The sequence below is a fragment of the Macaca thibetana genome, chromosome 4, assembly GCF_024542745.1.
Source record: "Macaca thibetana thibetana isolate TM-01 chromosome 4, ASM2454274v1, whole genome shotgun sequence".
NCBI lineage: Eukaryota > Metazoa > Chordata > Mammalia > Primates > Cercopithecidae > Macaca > Macaca thibetana.
In genome coordinates, this window is record NC_065581.1 from 118,549,551 (window position 1) to 118,564,488 (window position 14,938).

Sequence of the window (14,938 nt, forward strand, 5' to 3'; positions counted from 1 at the left end):
TAATCATCTCTTGACTAAATTAATTAATTGAAATGGCCTTTCCTTCTCCACTTCCCTCTACCACCGATGGCCTTCAGATTTGTTTCCTAATTTCCAATTTGACTCCTTTTCTTAATATGTCTTCTCCAAAGCTTTCCAGGTACCCTTTCCAAAATATAATCTGATCTTGGTTTCTTCCTGAATAAAATTCTTCACTGGCCCACCATGTTTGCAAAAGAGTCAAAATTTCTTGACTTGATAAGTATGTCCCATCATGACCTAGGCTCTTTCTCTCTTCAGTTTGATCCTTCCCCACTCATTTTCCCAGCACATATACTTTAGAATTAATGATATTCTTAGAGGTCCCTGAACATACTTCACTTTCTATGTCAGTGCTTTTACTGATATTTACTCCTTTGTTTCCTCACACATAGTGAACTTCAAATGTCACCTTTTCTGGGGAGCTTCTATGAGCTTTCCCTCACTTCTTCCCCGGACCAGAGGGAGCTAATCACTGTTTTCTCTGTTGTCTCACTACCTCATGCCTACTCCTATGGCTGCACTTAGCAAACTGAATAGTAATTATTATGTGGTGAACTTCTTAAATGAAAGACTATAATTCCACTATCTCTACTCCTCAATGATTACAGCATTGGTCAAACCAAAGAATGTGCTCACAAAACATAAAGATTGAGATAGGAATCTAGACATGACTTCTTCTCTGCCAATAGGGTAGTACCTGTTAATCAAAACCTGAAAATAATAAATAGTATATTTATTTATCAAAAACAGGGATATTGAATTTCTTTATTATAAGCTGTTTCCACTATTTTTATCCTCATATAACCTCTCAAAATCTTTCATAAAGTTTTTTTCTCTTGAACATACTATCAGCAATTTGCTTATTGATTTTTTTGTTCTACCTTTTATAACAGACAAATTATAAAATGTGTTATAGCACCACAGAGAACAGAGGAAACTGCCCCTGATTATTTAACAATAGCTGTGGAATACACTGTCCAATCAAAAGATTTACACTGAAGGCCACATGCTGTGAGTACAATTGTTATTAAGGGAGAGAATGAGAAGTTGAATGTGTGCCACTCATGTTAGTAAATCAGCATTTTCCCTCTTTATTTTCACATCTCCCCCCCGGAACTTCCCTGTATTTACTTCACACAGGCTCATCTAAGCTAAAGGCATCTTCCTAATTAAGGTTAGAATAGCATGACAACAATAATGATATCTTACATCTATTACATCTGCCTAGCCCTATATGGAGCACTGTCACATCTTATCTGCATAATAAACTCAGGGGACTGTTTTCTGTATATTTCACCCTGATGACTTTCTGAGCATACCTAATTTTATGAATTCCTTGGGTCAATCCTATTCCAGACCTCTGGATTTCAACTCTAGCCACTCTTCTCTAATTTTCTCAAACTTATCCACTCCATACCACTTCTAGTCACTTGTCATAGAGATGGTGTCACAGAGATGTCTGACCATGTGTCATCACCCACTGTTAACCACAACCCTCACAGAGAAGGCATCCTTTCTTCTTTCATTTTAACAAGGTGTTTCATTCTGGTCTTATTTTACATTTCTGCACTGAAGGAGCTGGAAAAAAAATAGCTAATTTATAATCTGAAATAGAGTTTCATGCGAAGTAGTCACTCTACATTGAAAGTTTATTTTCTCTGTGAAAGGAGCTTTATTACAACATGATAACAAGCACAAATATGGAGGTAGAGTTGCTCAGATGCAGAAGGGGAATCAGATCAGCTGAGAAAATGGCTTCATTCAGAAAGAAAGAAAGAAAGAAAGAAAGAAAGAAAGAAAGAAAGAGAGGAAGGAAAGAAGGAAGGAAGGAAGGAAGGAAGGAAGGAAGGAAGGAAGGAAGGAAGGAAGGAAGGAAAGAAAACTTTGTCTTAAGAAAGTATCTAAAACAAAGCTAAATTAGTCCTAGCTTTGCTACTGATGAATTTTATGATCTTGAGCAAGTCATTTTGTTTTATTTTTCTGTGCTTTTTATTGTCATTTGTAACAAGAACGTTTCCTAAAATCTATGGTAGATGCTGCACCTTTATCTTAACCATGAATTTCATTTTAATCTTATGTTACTAGGTCTAGGGTCGAAAATCCGCATTCAATTAATTGGCTTCTTGGACTTGCTTAATATTCGTCAGCTGAGAAGAAGTCATCTCTTTGGTGGCAGTTTAAGAAAAACAATTGAAATGTATTTATGGGTATCATTTTCTTGTTATTTAAAATGCTGCTGTGAAGAATATGACATGGTAGTGATTATAATTCCCATTTTACAAATGAAACTGAGATGTGCATGCATACAGTATTTCCCATATGTTTTGTGCATTTTTCAAAACAATAATTAAACATTTTCTTTATAACCCATGAGGCTATAACTGTCTATATATTTCTATGTCTCTTCCAACAAATACGGGACCCTTGAAGAAAATAATAATAATAGTAGTAATAATAGTTATTATTTTGATTTTTATTATTTTAATTTACGTGTTACCAAGCACCAAGAAAAATATGTGATGCATAATAGACACATTTGTTTATTTATAAATGTCTTTATTAGAAAGCAAATACGTTACTAGCTAATCAAAGAATTTCCGCCTCCCAAAATCCTGTGCTTCAACTACCAATTAAGGCTTTTACCTGGATATTTAGATAATTGCCTTGAATCTTCGATTTGTTGGCTATGAAATGAATAAAATCGACAATCCTAAAACTGATAAATGGGGATTTCTGAGAACCAATTCTCTGCATAAAAACATTAGTGTTCTATTTGGTACTACAATGCCTTAAGTTTAAGAGAGTAAAGCTTTCTGCAATACCAAAGGTAATTAAAATTATAATTTCTCATGTAAGTTAAGATTTTAAATGTTGTAGACATTCATAGAGAATAATTAAACAGGAAAAAGAAGCAAATATTTCTATATAAATTTAGAATCTAATGATAACTCTCTGTTGCATAAGACAGTGACATTTTGACAAGGCTTTATGCCTTGTCTTGACTCTGGTTTTCAACTACAGCTTCTCTGAAAATTGACAACCTTCTCCTACTAACATGCTGCTTCCAACATATATCAGAACAGCATGTGCCATGAGTTTTTTTAGTGGTTGTAGGTGTTCACCAAACTATTCTTTTCTGGATGTGGTTCCCCAGCCCTCTGTGTTCTTACAAAAGGGTATGCTGAAAACACGACTTCTGGTAAGTCTCTTTATGAACCCGTCACTCCAGTCACTGCCCAGTTATTGAAAATCCACAAAGGAGTTATTGTACATTAGCTCCCTATATCATAAGGGCAAAAATTTTAATACTCGGAGAAGGATGGCTACTGCCAAGCCACAAGGTAGAAACATAAAATGGAAGCTGCCACCACCACCTATCCTATGAAGGAGAGCTTCTTACAAAATTTGCAGCAAGATAAATGTAGTTGTAGGGTGATTTTGTGGCAAAGGAATCACAAAGAGTTCAAGCTTACTCAGAATAATGAAAGTGTCATTTTTTTCATTTTTGGACTTCACTCTAATTCTATGCACATAATAGCTGTTTGCTAAATACTGATTAGTTACTTTAAAAATGAGTTTAATAAATCCATTCAAGATATAAAAGAAAAAATAAAGACAAAAATTTTTAAATATAGCAATTTGTGGCCATTTTGAGTAGTAATAAATGGCCTTATATTTTTTTAATAGGCTCCAAGATTACCACCATATCCCAGCACAAGGTAACAATTTATGTTCATGATAACTTGGTATATTCAAGGGAAGTGTCCATTATAATGAGCGCTGTCTTTAAAAGAAGTTAGGGAACTTTACAGTAGTGTTTGCAAAGACCACCTCATAAAATGTTTTAAATGTAAATGTTGGTATTTAAAGAGACCAACTCTCAAGTATAAAGTAGACAGCTAGAGAATCAAGGTTATGGGTAAACAAGGTTTTACTTGGATATGAACACTTTTTTTTTAATTACAAATAAAGTATCTCGTAACAATATCTGGCTTTTCTTTTGTCCACTTACCCACTCTTGCCAATAATATATGTTCTCTTGGCCAAAGTTCACATGTCTAACTTTGCTTGGATGTATCTTTCTTGAAACCAAAAGTCTTTGTCACACACTTCAAGATTCTCCATTACTCGTCCTTCATGTCTATAAAGACTGATGTAATCACAGATTAGGACCTACTTCTGTCTTTATTATTAGTTCTTAGCCCAGACTATTTTCTCCAGATAAGCAAATCTGCTTTTCTTTTTTCACACCATGAGAGCACTTTCAATACTGCTTCTTCTACAAATGCTATAATTCCAAACAAAACTCTAACCAAAATTCCCTTTTCTCCAGGTTTTCTCTAGATAATTGCACCACCATTACATTCTTTCAGTTCCCTACAATTGAATAAACTCATGTTTATAAATGTCTATACTGTGATTGCTTTTAGTTACTTTACATGTATTTAAACTGCACTCCCCTCAAAGTAAAAACTACTTAGTAACTGAAATTAAGTCTTCAAAATTGTTATTTAAATTTTTTATGCAGTAAATCTTTACTTAAAGTCATCTGTTGTGATGACTTTTCATTTAAACGACATATAGCCATTCATACATTTGCAAGGTAGTATGAGGTGGAAAAGCACTGTACAGGAGGAATTCATAATAGACTGAGTGAACACCAGAATTAGACAGGTAGTTTGCTCATGAGTTTGAGACTTTAGTTTTGACCCTTATCTTATTTAGGTTTTAATATATACAATTAAATCCTGGAGACATAAAGCTGGAATACTAAGATAAATTAAATAATCAAAATCCCAGAACTTACTGATGTTAGAAAGGCAGATTGAAGCTAATAATTTTACATTTAAAGGGAAAAAATTCAAGTCCTCCTCTTGAATCTAATGGTAACAGTAATAAAATTAATAACTGTTCAAGCATAAAAGGAAGGAGATATGGCTTAATAGCAGCACTTTTGAAAAGACCTTGGGATGTTAATTGATGTAAGATCTACTCTAGTCAGCTATAATGGTAAGTGAAGTAAAAAGTGAAATGCATGAGTGAAGGAACTGGAGAGGCATAATATAAAAGAGAGATTATTCATTGATGATAAATGTCACGTGGAAAAGAAGCTTGAGTGTTTTGGATGACTGCTAGCCTTCAATGAAGGATTGGTGGAAACTTCAAGAAATATGTTTTAGGTCATTATATAGAAGAACTGACTAAAAGTCAGGTGAAATTCTGTTCTCAATTTAACTCCTGTATACTCCTACTCTAATTAGAAACCCTAATCACAATTAGAAAGCTTTGAACGTGGGCAAGCATGTAATGTGATGTTCTAAGCATCTTTTATTAGTTGGTCTGAATAACCTTTCAAGACAGTCCTATTTCTTACTATATGATCAAAAGAGCAATGTATTAAGATAATTTCCTTTGAAGTAGGTTGCTTCAATCAAGACAAGAAAGATATAGAGAAAGTTGCTGTTACATAGGAAATATGATATTTAGTAGATATGAAATTATTAAAGGTAATTGCATTAACCAAAGTATGTATTTATGACTTAGGAGGACTTTTTTCTGATGTCATTAGACTTTTTAATTGTTTTATATCAACTATAAAAGTACTTCAAAGGCAAAAAATCAGATCTTGGAAAGAAGCTCAAAAAGGACAATTTTATATAAAATGTAAGCAAATGTAAAAAAAAAATGTTGCACCAACATGAAAATCTAACTGGAAAGAAAAGTTTACCTTAAAGTGGATATTTTAATAAGGGAAGCAGCATCACTAAATTCATTACTATATCAAAACTTATCTCAGTATCTGAGACAACATAAATAATAAATAAATAAATAAATAAATAAATAAATAAATAAATGTAACAAAAGAAAATTTATCCACTCAAAAAAAATCTTATAGCTACAAACTCAAAGAACATTTTTATTGGACTTGTTCAATGCTTAGAATTTTATTAACTACAGTTATTTTTAAGTACTGTTGTCAAAAATCGTTTGAAATGACAAATTTGCTTTGTGATAGGGAATCTACATTTTATCAGAAGAATAAAATACAATGTACTTGGCTGAGATATTCTTATCAGCGGTAGGCTATTTCTGTATTATACACTTAGCATATTTAAAGACTCACATTCCAGGTGGGCAACTTGCTCCAAAGCACATTCAAATTGTATTTGTGGATAAGGCTCCATTACTCCAATATCTTGCTTCCCTCTTGACAGACCCATCTTAACATTTCCCTCCAGAGCCAATCATGAACAATTTCTGGAGAGTCTATTGCATTGCAGGTAACTTTATGTGTACTGATTTTCTTTTATTTTATGTAAATTGATAATTGTCATGTTTCAAGTGTAGTACAAATAATACAATAAAAGATTGAAAAGAATGTAAAAGAATATAAAAACTAAACTGTACTGGTTAAAATACAAAACAAAAGAGAAAATATCTCCAAGTTTAGCTTAAATGTAAAATACAGTAATATGAAATCAACTGTGCCATTCAAAAACAATATGATTTCAAGGTAATCTCACAATTAACTACAGAAATGAAGGTACACTAGTCCAGTCAGTGCTTTTCGTATTAACTATACTTGGTTAACTTCTAATACAAGAAACAATGATAATGAATTGATTAGGGAATGGTTGATTTGGAAAGGAGAGGTAAAGGTCATGGGAGGCCCTGGAAATTCTAAGCCCTACATTACCAATATCCAGACAAACTGGTTTCCTTGCTGAATAGTGCACATGACAGAGACAACCCTGATATGTGGTCTTCACTGCTATTTGACAGGGAACTGTCACCAGTAGGCAACTCCATCAGTCTGAAAGCAGGAAAATTACTAAATGATCCAAGAAAGTGCCTGTAGGCCAGTACACTATGGGGCCCTGAGAAGCAGGAGGGCAAAGCCTCAGGAAAAATGAATCTTCAGCGGGAGCTTACACAAAATTCCATTCCAGATAGAAGGAAATAAATGCAATTTAGTTTTTACAGATGTTACATTTAATAAGAGAAGTAACTAATTCCCTTTGAGAAGAAACAAGGTATTATATATGAATGGCAAGGTGAATGATGTAATTGTTTGGTAATAAAATAAACACCACATATTGCTATGATGCTGTTCTGTGAACACAATGTAGTCTGGAATCAATCACTAGAATAGTACAGAGACATTGTCTTTGCCATACCACACCAATCAGAAGGCAGAAAGGAAACATAGTAATCCAAACTAACACATGGGCAAAATTGTAATATTAGTCCTTTCTCAGCAAAATTAGTGAAAACAAGTTCAATTAATTTTCCAAAAACATAATTCTACTTCTCAGAAAGCAACCCACTATTAGCCACCTCTCACCAAATAAAATAATCTTATAACAAAATTATGGAAAATGAAAATACTGTTTAAAAATGATGAAATATTACTTCTTCCTGAATAAATAATTTATACTTCTAATATCAATAATCAATTATCTAGCTCAATGGGGGAAATATTATTAAATATTTAAATAAATCACATTCATCTAGATTTTGCCATTCTCTTTGCCATCATCTTTGGATCTATCCAATGATGATATTTAACACATTTTTAACTTGCTCTTTCAGGATGTTTCATGTAAGCAAGCACTAAAGGAAACTATGCTAAACATTAACATGTAGTAAAGTTAAATATTAAAATATAAGGAATTAACATCTGAACTTAAGCTTGTGTCTTTAAAAAGTAATGAATTTTTGTTCAAAAAGAAGTATGTAGTTCATGATTAAAAATCAAGCTTCAGAAGCATAAGTCAGTTGTTACAAAGTTATATCACAGCGGATAGATTTTTTCCAAAAGCAAAATCTGAAAATATAATGTGTAATTCTATATCATTTATGTTTGTTCTGAAAATTCTGTTCCCTTTATAAAGTATATGTTTTCATTAATGATAACCATATAATCACTTCACTATGGATGCTGCCAATTTCTATAATCAAACCTCACACCAGTAACTGAACATTGTGGAAATATTAAAAGAACGTGGAGCTATGTCTATGGCTTCTTGAAAATCATTTGACTTGAAGAAATATGAATGCAGAAATACCAGCAAGATTGTCTTCTTACGCCAGACAATCTTATACATGTGAATTGTCCTAGATGTTAATTTATAACCAGGGCCTCAGTTTTTTCATAAACCTACTGGGAGAATTAAGAGTAGCTGAGCTCAGAAATCCCCTTTTATTAAAAAATGTATATAATCTAAGCTGAAGAGAGTGTAGAAAATTTTTATATACAAAAATTTTTGAATATTCACATCCATAAGTTTCTGGAAAAATCAAAGCTTTTAATCTTAGGTTAATTTATTGCATTTTAGAAAGACATTATAAACCTAATATCTGCTATCCATTCATTAGTACTTTATAACTGATCTAACTTTAATTCTAATATGTAAGTTCATTGTGTTAGAAGAAAAAGACTAGAAACAAAAACTCAAATCCAACTGGTCACCAGTGTTATTTCTCATAAAACAGGATAATTCTTGGGGGAGTGAGGGAATCTGGACAATTTTAGTCTATCAAGTAAGAAGAAAATACATGACTTAAATTACTTACTTTTTCTTTGTAACTAAGGTACTCCAGAAGTAAAAATATAAGTTTCTGATATACTGAGGGAGATGACTGCATTAATCCTATATTCACAGGAAAGTTTTCGATATGTAAGAAGGGGTACAAGAGGACAAAACACCTTCAACTGTTTAAGAAAGATAAAGCCTTGAAGTCCAATTTGTGGAATAGTAACTTCTTTTTGCCAGTCACTCACACTGAATTAACTCCTTACACCTGGAAAGTCATAGCCGGTCACTGAAGGGCAATATAACACCTTGGACAAATAAGCCTTCCAAAAACAAACTCAAAATATGAGGGCAAACAAGTATCCAAGTCAAATCTACTGCTGGACACTTTGCATGGAAAGTTTGATACCATTTCAGCTCCTACTATCCTCAGATATTCTATGGGGTACAATTTTCTTACACTATAATTGTAAGGAAATGGGTGGGCAGTACTGAGAACGGTAAACTCCTTTCTCCACAGTGCTAGAAATAAACAGGAACAATACTATGATCCCAGGGACACATAGTGCAATGCCCTGGCTTTCTCAGTACCCTTCTTTCCCAAATATAATGCCTACCTTCTGTGTGGACTGCAGAGACATAGGTCCAATTGTAACGTTTGACTATGTCAAGCATGGCCCTTGCCTGCAAAGTGTCGGAAGGGACAACCCTCAGGAAGTATTTGTACAAAGTTTTGTCACTCAGGTCGATGCTTGTGGCTGAATAAGCGATCTGCGGGATGTCGAAGAGCTGGAGCAGGTTCTGCACTTGAATGGCTACAGAGCTGGAGCCAGGACCGATCACTCCCGCAATGGGCTTCTTAGTCCTGCCGGGTGGGAGGGACTGGCCGTCAGGCAGGCACCGGTTGAACCCATCCTTCTCATCTCGAATGGAAATCAGAGAGTCCCTAATGAACTCAATGCTCTGTTCCAGAGCCACGGAAGAGTGCCAGCAGGAGTCCCGGATCTCACTGCCCAGGGTGATGTTGGGCAGGAGGACTGGGTCCGCGTTGATCTTATCCAACGTGTGGAACATGGCCTCCACCCTCTGGATACCATACTGCTCCCTGATCTCCCCACACTTCCTCTCGGGCACTTTCTCGGCCGGAGGTTGGTGATGGACTGAGAAGAGGGCTCCAATGATGACATCTCCGTCCATTCTGGCCACCGAGCGCTGAGACGACGCTCCCGCCAGCAACACTTTCCTGCCGGGGCTTCTGGGGAGAAGGGACACTTCCAAAAATATCGCTGGGAAAAAAACCAAGAGGAGCCCGACCATGGTGGTGAGGACGCGGTCCACAGCCTGCCAGCCGCGTTCCCACGCTGGTCCCGCTGCAGGCTCCCAGCGCTCACCCCCGAGATGCCCAGCGCCGCCTCTCCCAGAGTGGTGCCCCTCGCCAACAATGGTCGTCCAAGGCCTTTGCCTCCTCCACCACCGCCTCCTTCCCCTTCGTCTCCTCCTCTAGGTCCTCCACGACCGCCTCTACAAGCTGGAGGCGTTTGTAGGGAAATTCGAATCCCCGTTCTTCACCGGTGCATCAAGGTAAATTGATCCAGAGTACAGTAGAAGTCGTGTTGGCAGCGGTGAGCTGGATGCTGCTGACAAAAGACAGAGAAAAATCACGGCCTTGTCATCAGAGGACCTGTGTTAAAACTCTGGGGTCCGTGATGTTAACAGTTGCCTTGACCGTTTCATTTCGGCACATCCTGATATCGGCTGCAGGAACAGCTTGGAACGCAGCTGTGGTCACTGAGGAAGGCGGGGTGTCCTATCCCCTCCGTCCTCACCGGTCCAGGCGGCGCAGAGCCCCGCCAACTCGCCCGCTCCTCCAGCCTTAAGTCTGTTCCTGGTCCCCTAAAACCTATCATGCCTTCTTACTTGGAGGGCTGTGGGGAAGGTGAGCAGAGAGGAGGGGAGGAGCTAGGTCCTTCAACCCAAGAGAACTTTCCGGATTGGAAAAGATCAACTTTTTTTCCAGAAGAAAATTTGGAAACTGATTGTAAAGGTGGAAGTGCGACTTTAAAATAAACGTAAACAAGGGATGCACCTTTTACTTTAATTTTGAGGGGTTGAAGAAATCCTGACATACAATCAACTGTAAATTTAATTTGCCAGCTTGAAGAAAATCCATATTAGTTACTAAGGCAACGCCTGGTAAAGTCTCCGTATGGAGGAGTTTGGTATGTTTCCCCCCTAAGAAATCAGGCTTGCTGTGTATGTTCAAGAAGAAGGGGTGCAGATAAGGTAACTTGTTTCCCGCGGTGGGTGGACGGGTTAGAGGGGGTCCTGCGCTCTCCTAAATCCGGACCTTTGGGGTTTGCATAGTTGCTAGAAAGGGAACGGAGGGGAGCTTCCGGGTTGCTCTCGCAGCAGCAGCCTGAGACGTGCCGCCTTCAGGACCCTGGACAGTGCTCTGTCCAGCCAGCTATTCCCTGGCAGGGCCTGCAAGGGACGCTTTGACCAGTGAGTTGCAATTCCCTGACCCGCTTTGCTCTTTCAACCTCCCTCCTCTGCGTTCTTTACCCACAAACACACACACACACACACACACACACACACACACACACACACACACATCCCTCCACTCGAGTCCCCACCGCCCCTCCGCCCTCATTCTCGTCACCTTGCACCGCTTCTGCAGGTATATATATCCAAACCCACCCGCTTGAAGACAGAGGCGCCAAATCTCAGCCGCCTGCGGGGGGCTGAAGTTGGCTCCCTCTCCCGTTCCTCCCCTGCTCCCTTTCTCAAGGTGAGAGTCGACGAAAAGGTGGCTATGGGAGCGGGCGAAGGGGGCACAGGAGGTGAGGCAGAAAAAGGAGAAAGACAACCCAGGCACCCATGGGTCCCGACCCTTCCTGAGGATACAGGACGAAAAGAAATACATAAGCGAGAATGCGCCTGGGACCCGGAGGGAAATCTGATAGACTGGGACTTTGTCTGCCGTTGCGGGTTGGTTTCACCCGAAGAAGTGTCCGCTCACCTGAGTCTGTTTGGAGGACATGGACTTGAGGCTTACCTGAGTACCTGAGTCGGGGTAGACAGTGCTATGGTCCCGGGGCCAGAGAACCGTGGCCACCCTCCGCTTGCAGACGCCTCAGCTCTAATCCAGACGGTGCAAAGATGCGATCTGGGCTGTACACTAGTGCCCTCTTTCTTCAGCACTATTTTACCGCAAGGGAAAAAGAGGGGGAGGGAAGAAAGAAAGAAAGAAAAAAAAAACAGGTCACCCAAGGCTTGTCTATTATCTCATGCATAAAAATCAGTCGTTTGATAGAGGGAGGAGGGGAGACAAGCTAGGGGAAAGTGGGGAATATTAATTCCTTTACTATATGAGGGGTCGTATAGAAGCTGCCAGATATGTGAACAGTCAGACAATCTGGCCAAAGAAGTGAAGAACTGCCTAAGCTGCTTTGGGGTAGATATCTTTGTATATATCTCAGGGACTCAAATATATTTTCTCTCTCTGCAAGTAAAGTCCCTACAGAGGGAAACAGAGTCTAAATACATGTATAGACATATAAAGAAAGGGAAATCAGGAAGAGGCTGTATAGGGTGGGAGAAGAATAAGGATAGGCATGCCCATTATGAATTAAGGTATGTCAAATGAAGAGAGGAATATTGTGGATGTATTTTCAGGTCAAGATGTAACTAAATTGAGAATGAGAGTCAGGTCACATGGAAACACTGGAGTGACAGTTATCCAAATTCCTCTCAGGCGGTCATCACCTTCCCTACAGGTCTATGGTGTTACTTCTTACTGCGTGAAAAGTGGAAGTTAAATCACATTCCTCTGGGAACATGTTGGCTGAGAAGAATGTGACCCGGCTTTTTCAGGGGAAAAAGACAAGTGACAGTGTGTCTTTCTACTCTTGTTCAAAGCTTTCTATTTATGTCATCTGCAGAGCAAAGAGATCAGCTTACGTTGGTCCCTTATGGGTCAGCTTATAATCGCCTTGCTCATGTCATTATTAAATTATGGAATGGTGCCATGTCAGACTGGAGGGGATAAACCACATGAGGCAGTTTCAAATACTCTTCAGTGTGTTCCATGAAACTTAGGAGGGAAAACAATAACTCTAGTCAATAACAAAAGGTCTTTCTCATTCTGGTTCTGATCTTTTTTCCCTAAGTATCAGAGTTTTCTTGATGTTTTTTAGACAGACCAAAGAATATATTTTTTCTTTTTCCACAAACAATGCACTAAACAACGTTCACATTTTTTAGACTAGATGATCTCAATTCGGGAAGTAGCCACATGTTTACATAAGGAAAATGGGAAGAGGTAAGTTCTGATCATCACATACGGGACTAAATGGTTCTCTGCCTCTACCCTAGGAATATGTCTGTTCTAAGAACAGCAAGTCACAGGTATGTACAGTATCCCATAGCATCTGACTTCCTCTAGTAGCCACTCAAGTTCAATTTTAGATAATTCCATTAAAGTGTGATAAGTTCTAAACATTATTTTCCTATAATATTTCATAGATACAATCTCTGAATGTACAAAGATTTCTGTGCATATATAAACCCTTAATTATGATTTTCAGCATTAGAGAAAGTAATGTCTCTGAAGTCCACATTTAGTTTCAATATGTGCTCTTAAAGCTGAATATCTTTAATATATCACATTGCTGTCCTGAAGGAATAATTAAATGTTCAGATTTATTGGTTCTCAAATTCATTTTACAGTCCAAGTAAAAACTACACATTCAGGTTGGCTGAAACTAATCATTTTAAAGAGGATGAATTTGAGGATTATATCATGCCAGATGCATGCATATACAAAAATTACATATTAGAAGAAAAAAATTCAAATGTATAAAGTTGAAATGATCAATTAAACTTATTGATAATGATTTAAGAGTTAACTATAGAAGGTACCAGGACAAAAACAAGAAAAGAAGGAGGCATTGAGACAGAAGAAGACAAGATCACCCAAATATACTTTCTCTTTCTATAAATGAAGACTTTACATAGGAGGTAGGGTCTAATACATGTGCAGACATCTACGGGATGGTTCTGTCAGTAGGATTGAAGGGGATTACTACAACAATGAGCTACATACAAACTAGCAAATACAGGTAAATACACTAATCTGTAAGAGTTCAAAGAATGCTAAAGGTTCAACAATCCAGAAATATTGTTAGTATGTATATTTAGTATTAGTATGAAATCACATTACAATCAGTATGTGATCTGTAGCAGGGTGAAAAAGTGTTATCAGTCTTTAGGTTTGGGAAATCTATACACAATGTGGTGGAGATCAAGATCAAAACCAAAAGAATATCTAATCTAGTATGTGATTTGTAGCAGGATAAAAAAGTGTTATTGGTATTTGGGTTTTGGAAATCTATTTAATACACAGTTTAGTGGAGATCAAGATCAAAACAATATCTGAACTGTGATCTCAAAACAATGATTTAATGTGCTGCTGTAACAATAAGAACAACAGAATGCTCATCATCCTTATATGGTAATAAGGTCAATAATATCCATCAACAAAACTGTGGTCACCCTCCTTATGAATGTATGTGTAATTATTGTTGCTTTCCATCATAAAGTATTTCATAGAAGAATGAGTCTAGGCTATGAAAGAGCAAAAGGATATAAAGTTTTCCACATAAAATCAGCTAGAAATTTAAACTCTTCAAATGGGAGAGACAAGAAGTGAGCAAGAATAAGATAAAAGAAATAACAGGATGAATTAAGCCTTGTATTACGTATTTCTTACACTGCTATAAAGAAACATAATCATGGTAAACGGTGAAGGGGAAGCAAGAGACATCTTCCCACAGTGGCAAAAGAGCAGGGGAAACTGCCACTTATGAAACCATCAGATCTCATGAGAACTCACTCACCTATCATGAGAACAGCATGGGGGAAACTGCTCCCATGATCTAATCACCTCCCACCAGGTCCCTTCCTCAACACCTAGGGACTAAAATTTGAGATGAGATTTGGATGGGGACACAAAGCCAAACCATGTCATTTCAACCCTGGCCCCTCTCAAATCTCAAGTCCCATTCACATTTCAAAACCAATCATGCCTTCCCAACAATCCCCCACAATCTTAACTCATTCCAGCATTAACCCAAAAGTCCAAGTCCAAAGTCTCATCTGAGACAAGGCATGTCCCTTCCACCTATGAGCCAGTAAAATCGAAAGCAAGTTAGTTACATCCAAGACACAATGGCTGTACAGGCATGAAGTAAATGTTACCATTCCAAATGGAAGAAATTACCCCAGACAAAGAGACCATAGGCCTCATGCAAGTCAGAAAGCCAACAGGGCAGTCATTAAATCTTAAAGCTCCAAAATAATCTGATTTGACTCCATGT

General features: G+C 37.6%; 1 protein-coding gene across 4 annotated transcripts in view; it reads right to left on the reverse strand.

Moving 5' to 3' along the window:
* The window catches only part of GRM1 (glutamate metabotropic receptor 1), a 421,079-nt gene extending 409,098 nt beyond the window's left edge, over positions 1-11,981 (reverse strand). For 2 of the 4 annotated variants that reach the window (XM_050787342.1, XM_050787346.1), the window contains exon 1: positions 9,176-11,287. In XM_050787342.1, coding sequence (XP_050643299.1) covers positions 9,176-9,875 — 700 coding nt within the window. In that variant the 5' untranslated portion in view covers positions 9,876-11,287. Of the gene's footprint in view, positions 1-9,175; positions 11,288-11,616 lie in introns of those variants that run through there. The other 2 variants (XM_050787344.1, XM_050787343.1) reach the window with 2 other exon arrangements.
* Positions 11,982-14,938: the final 2,957 nt, after the last annotated feature.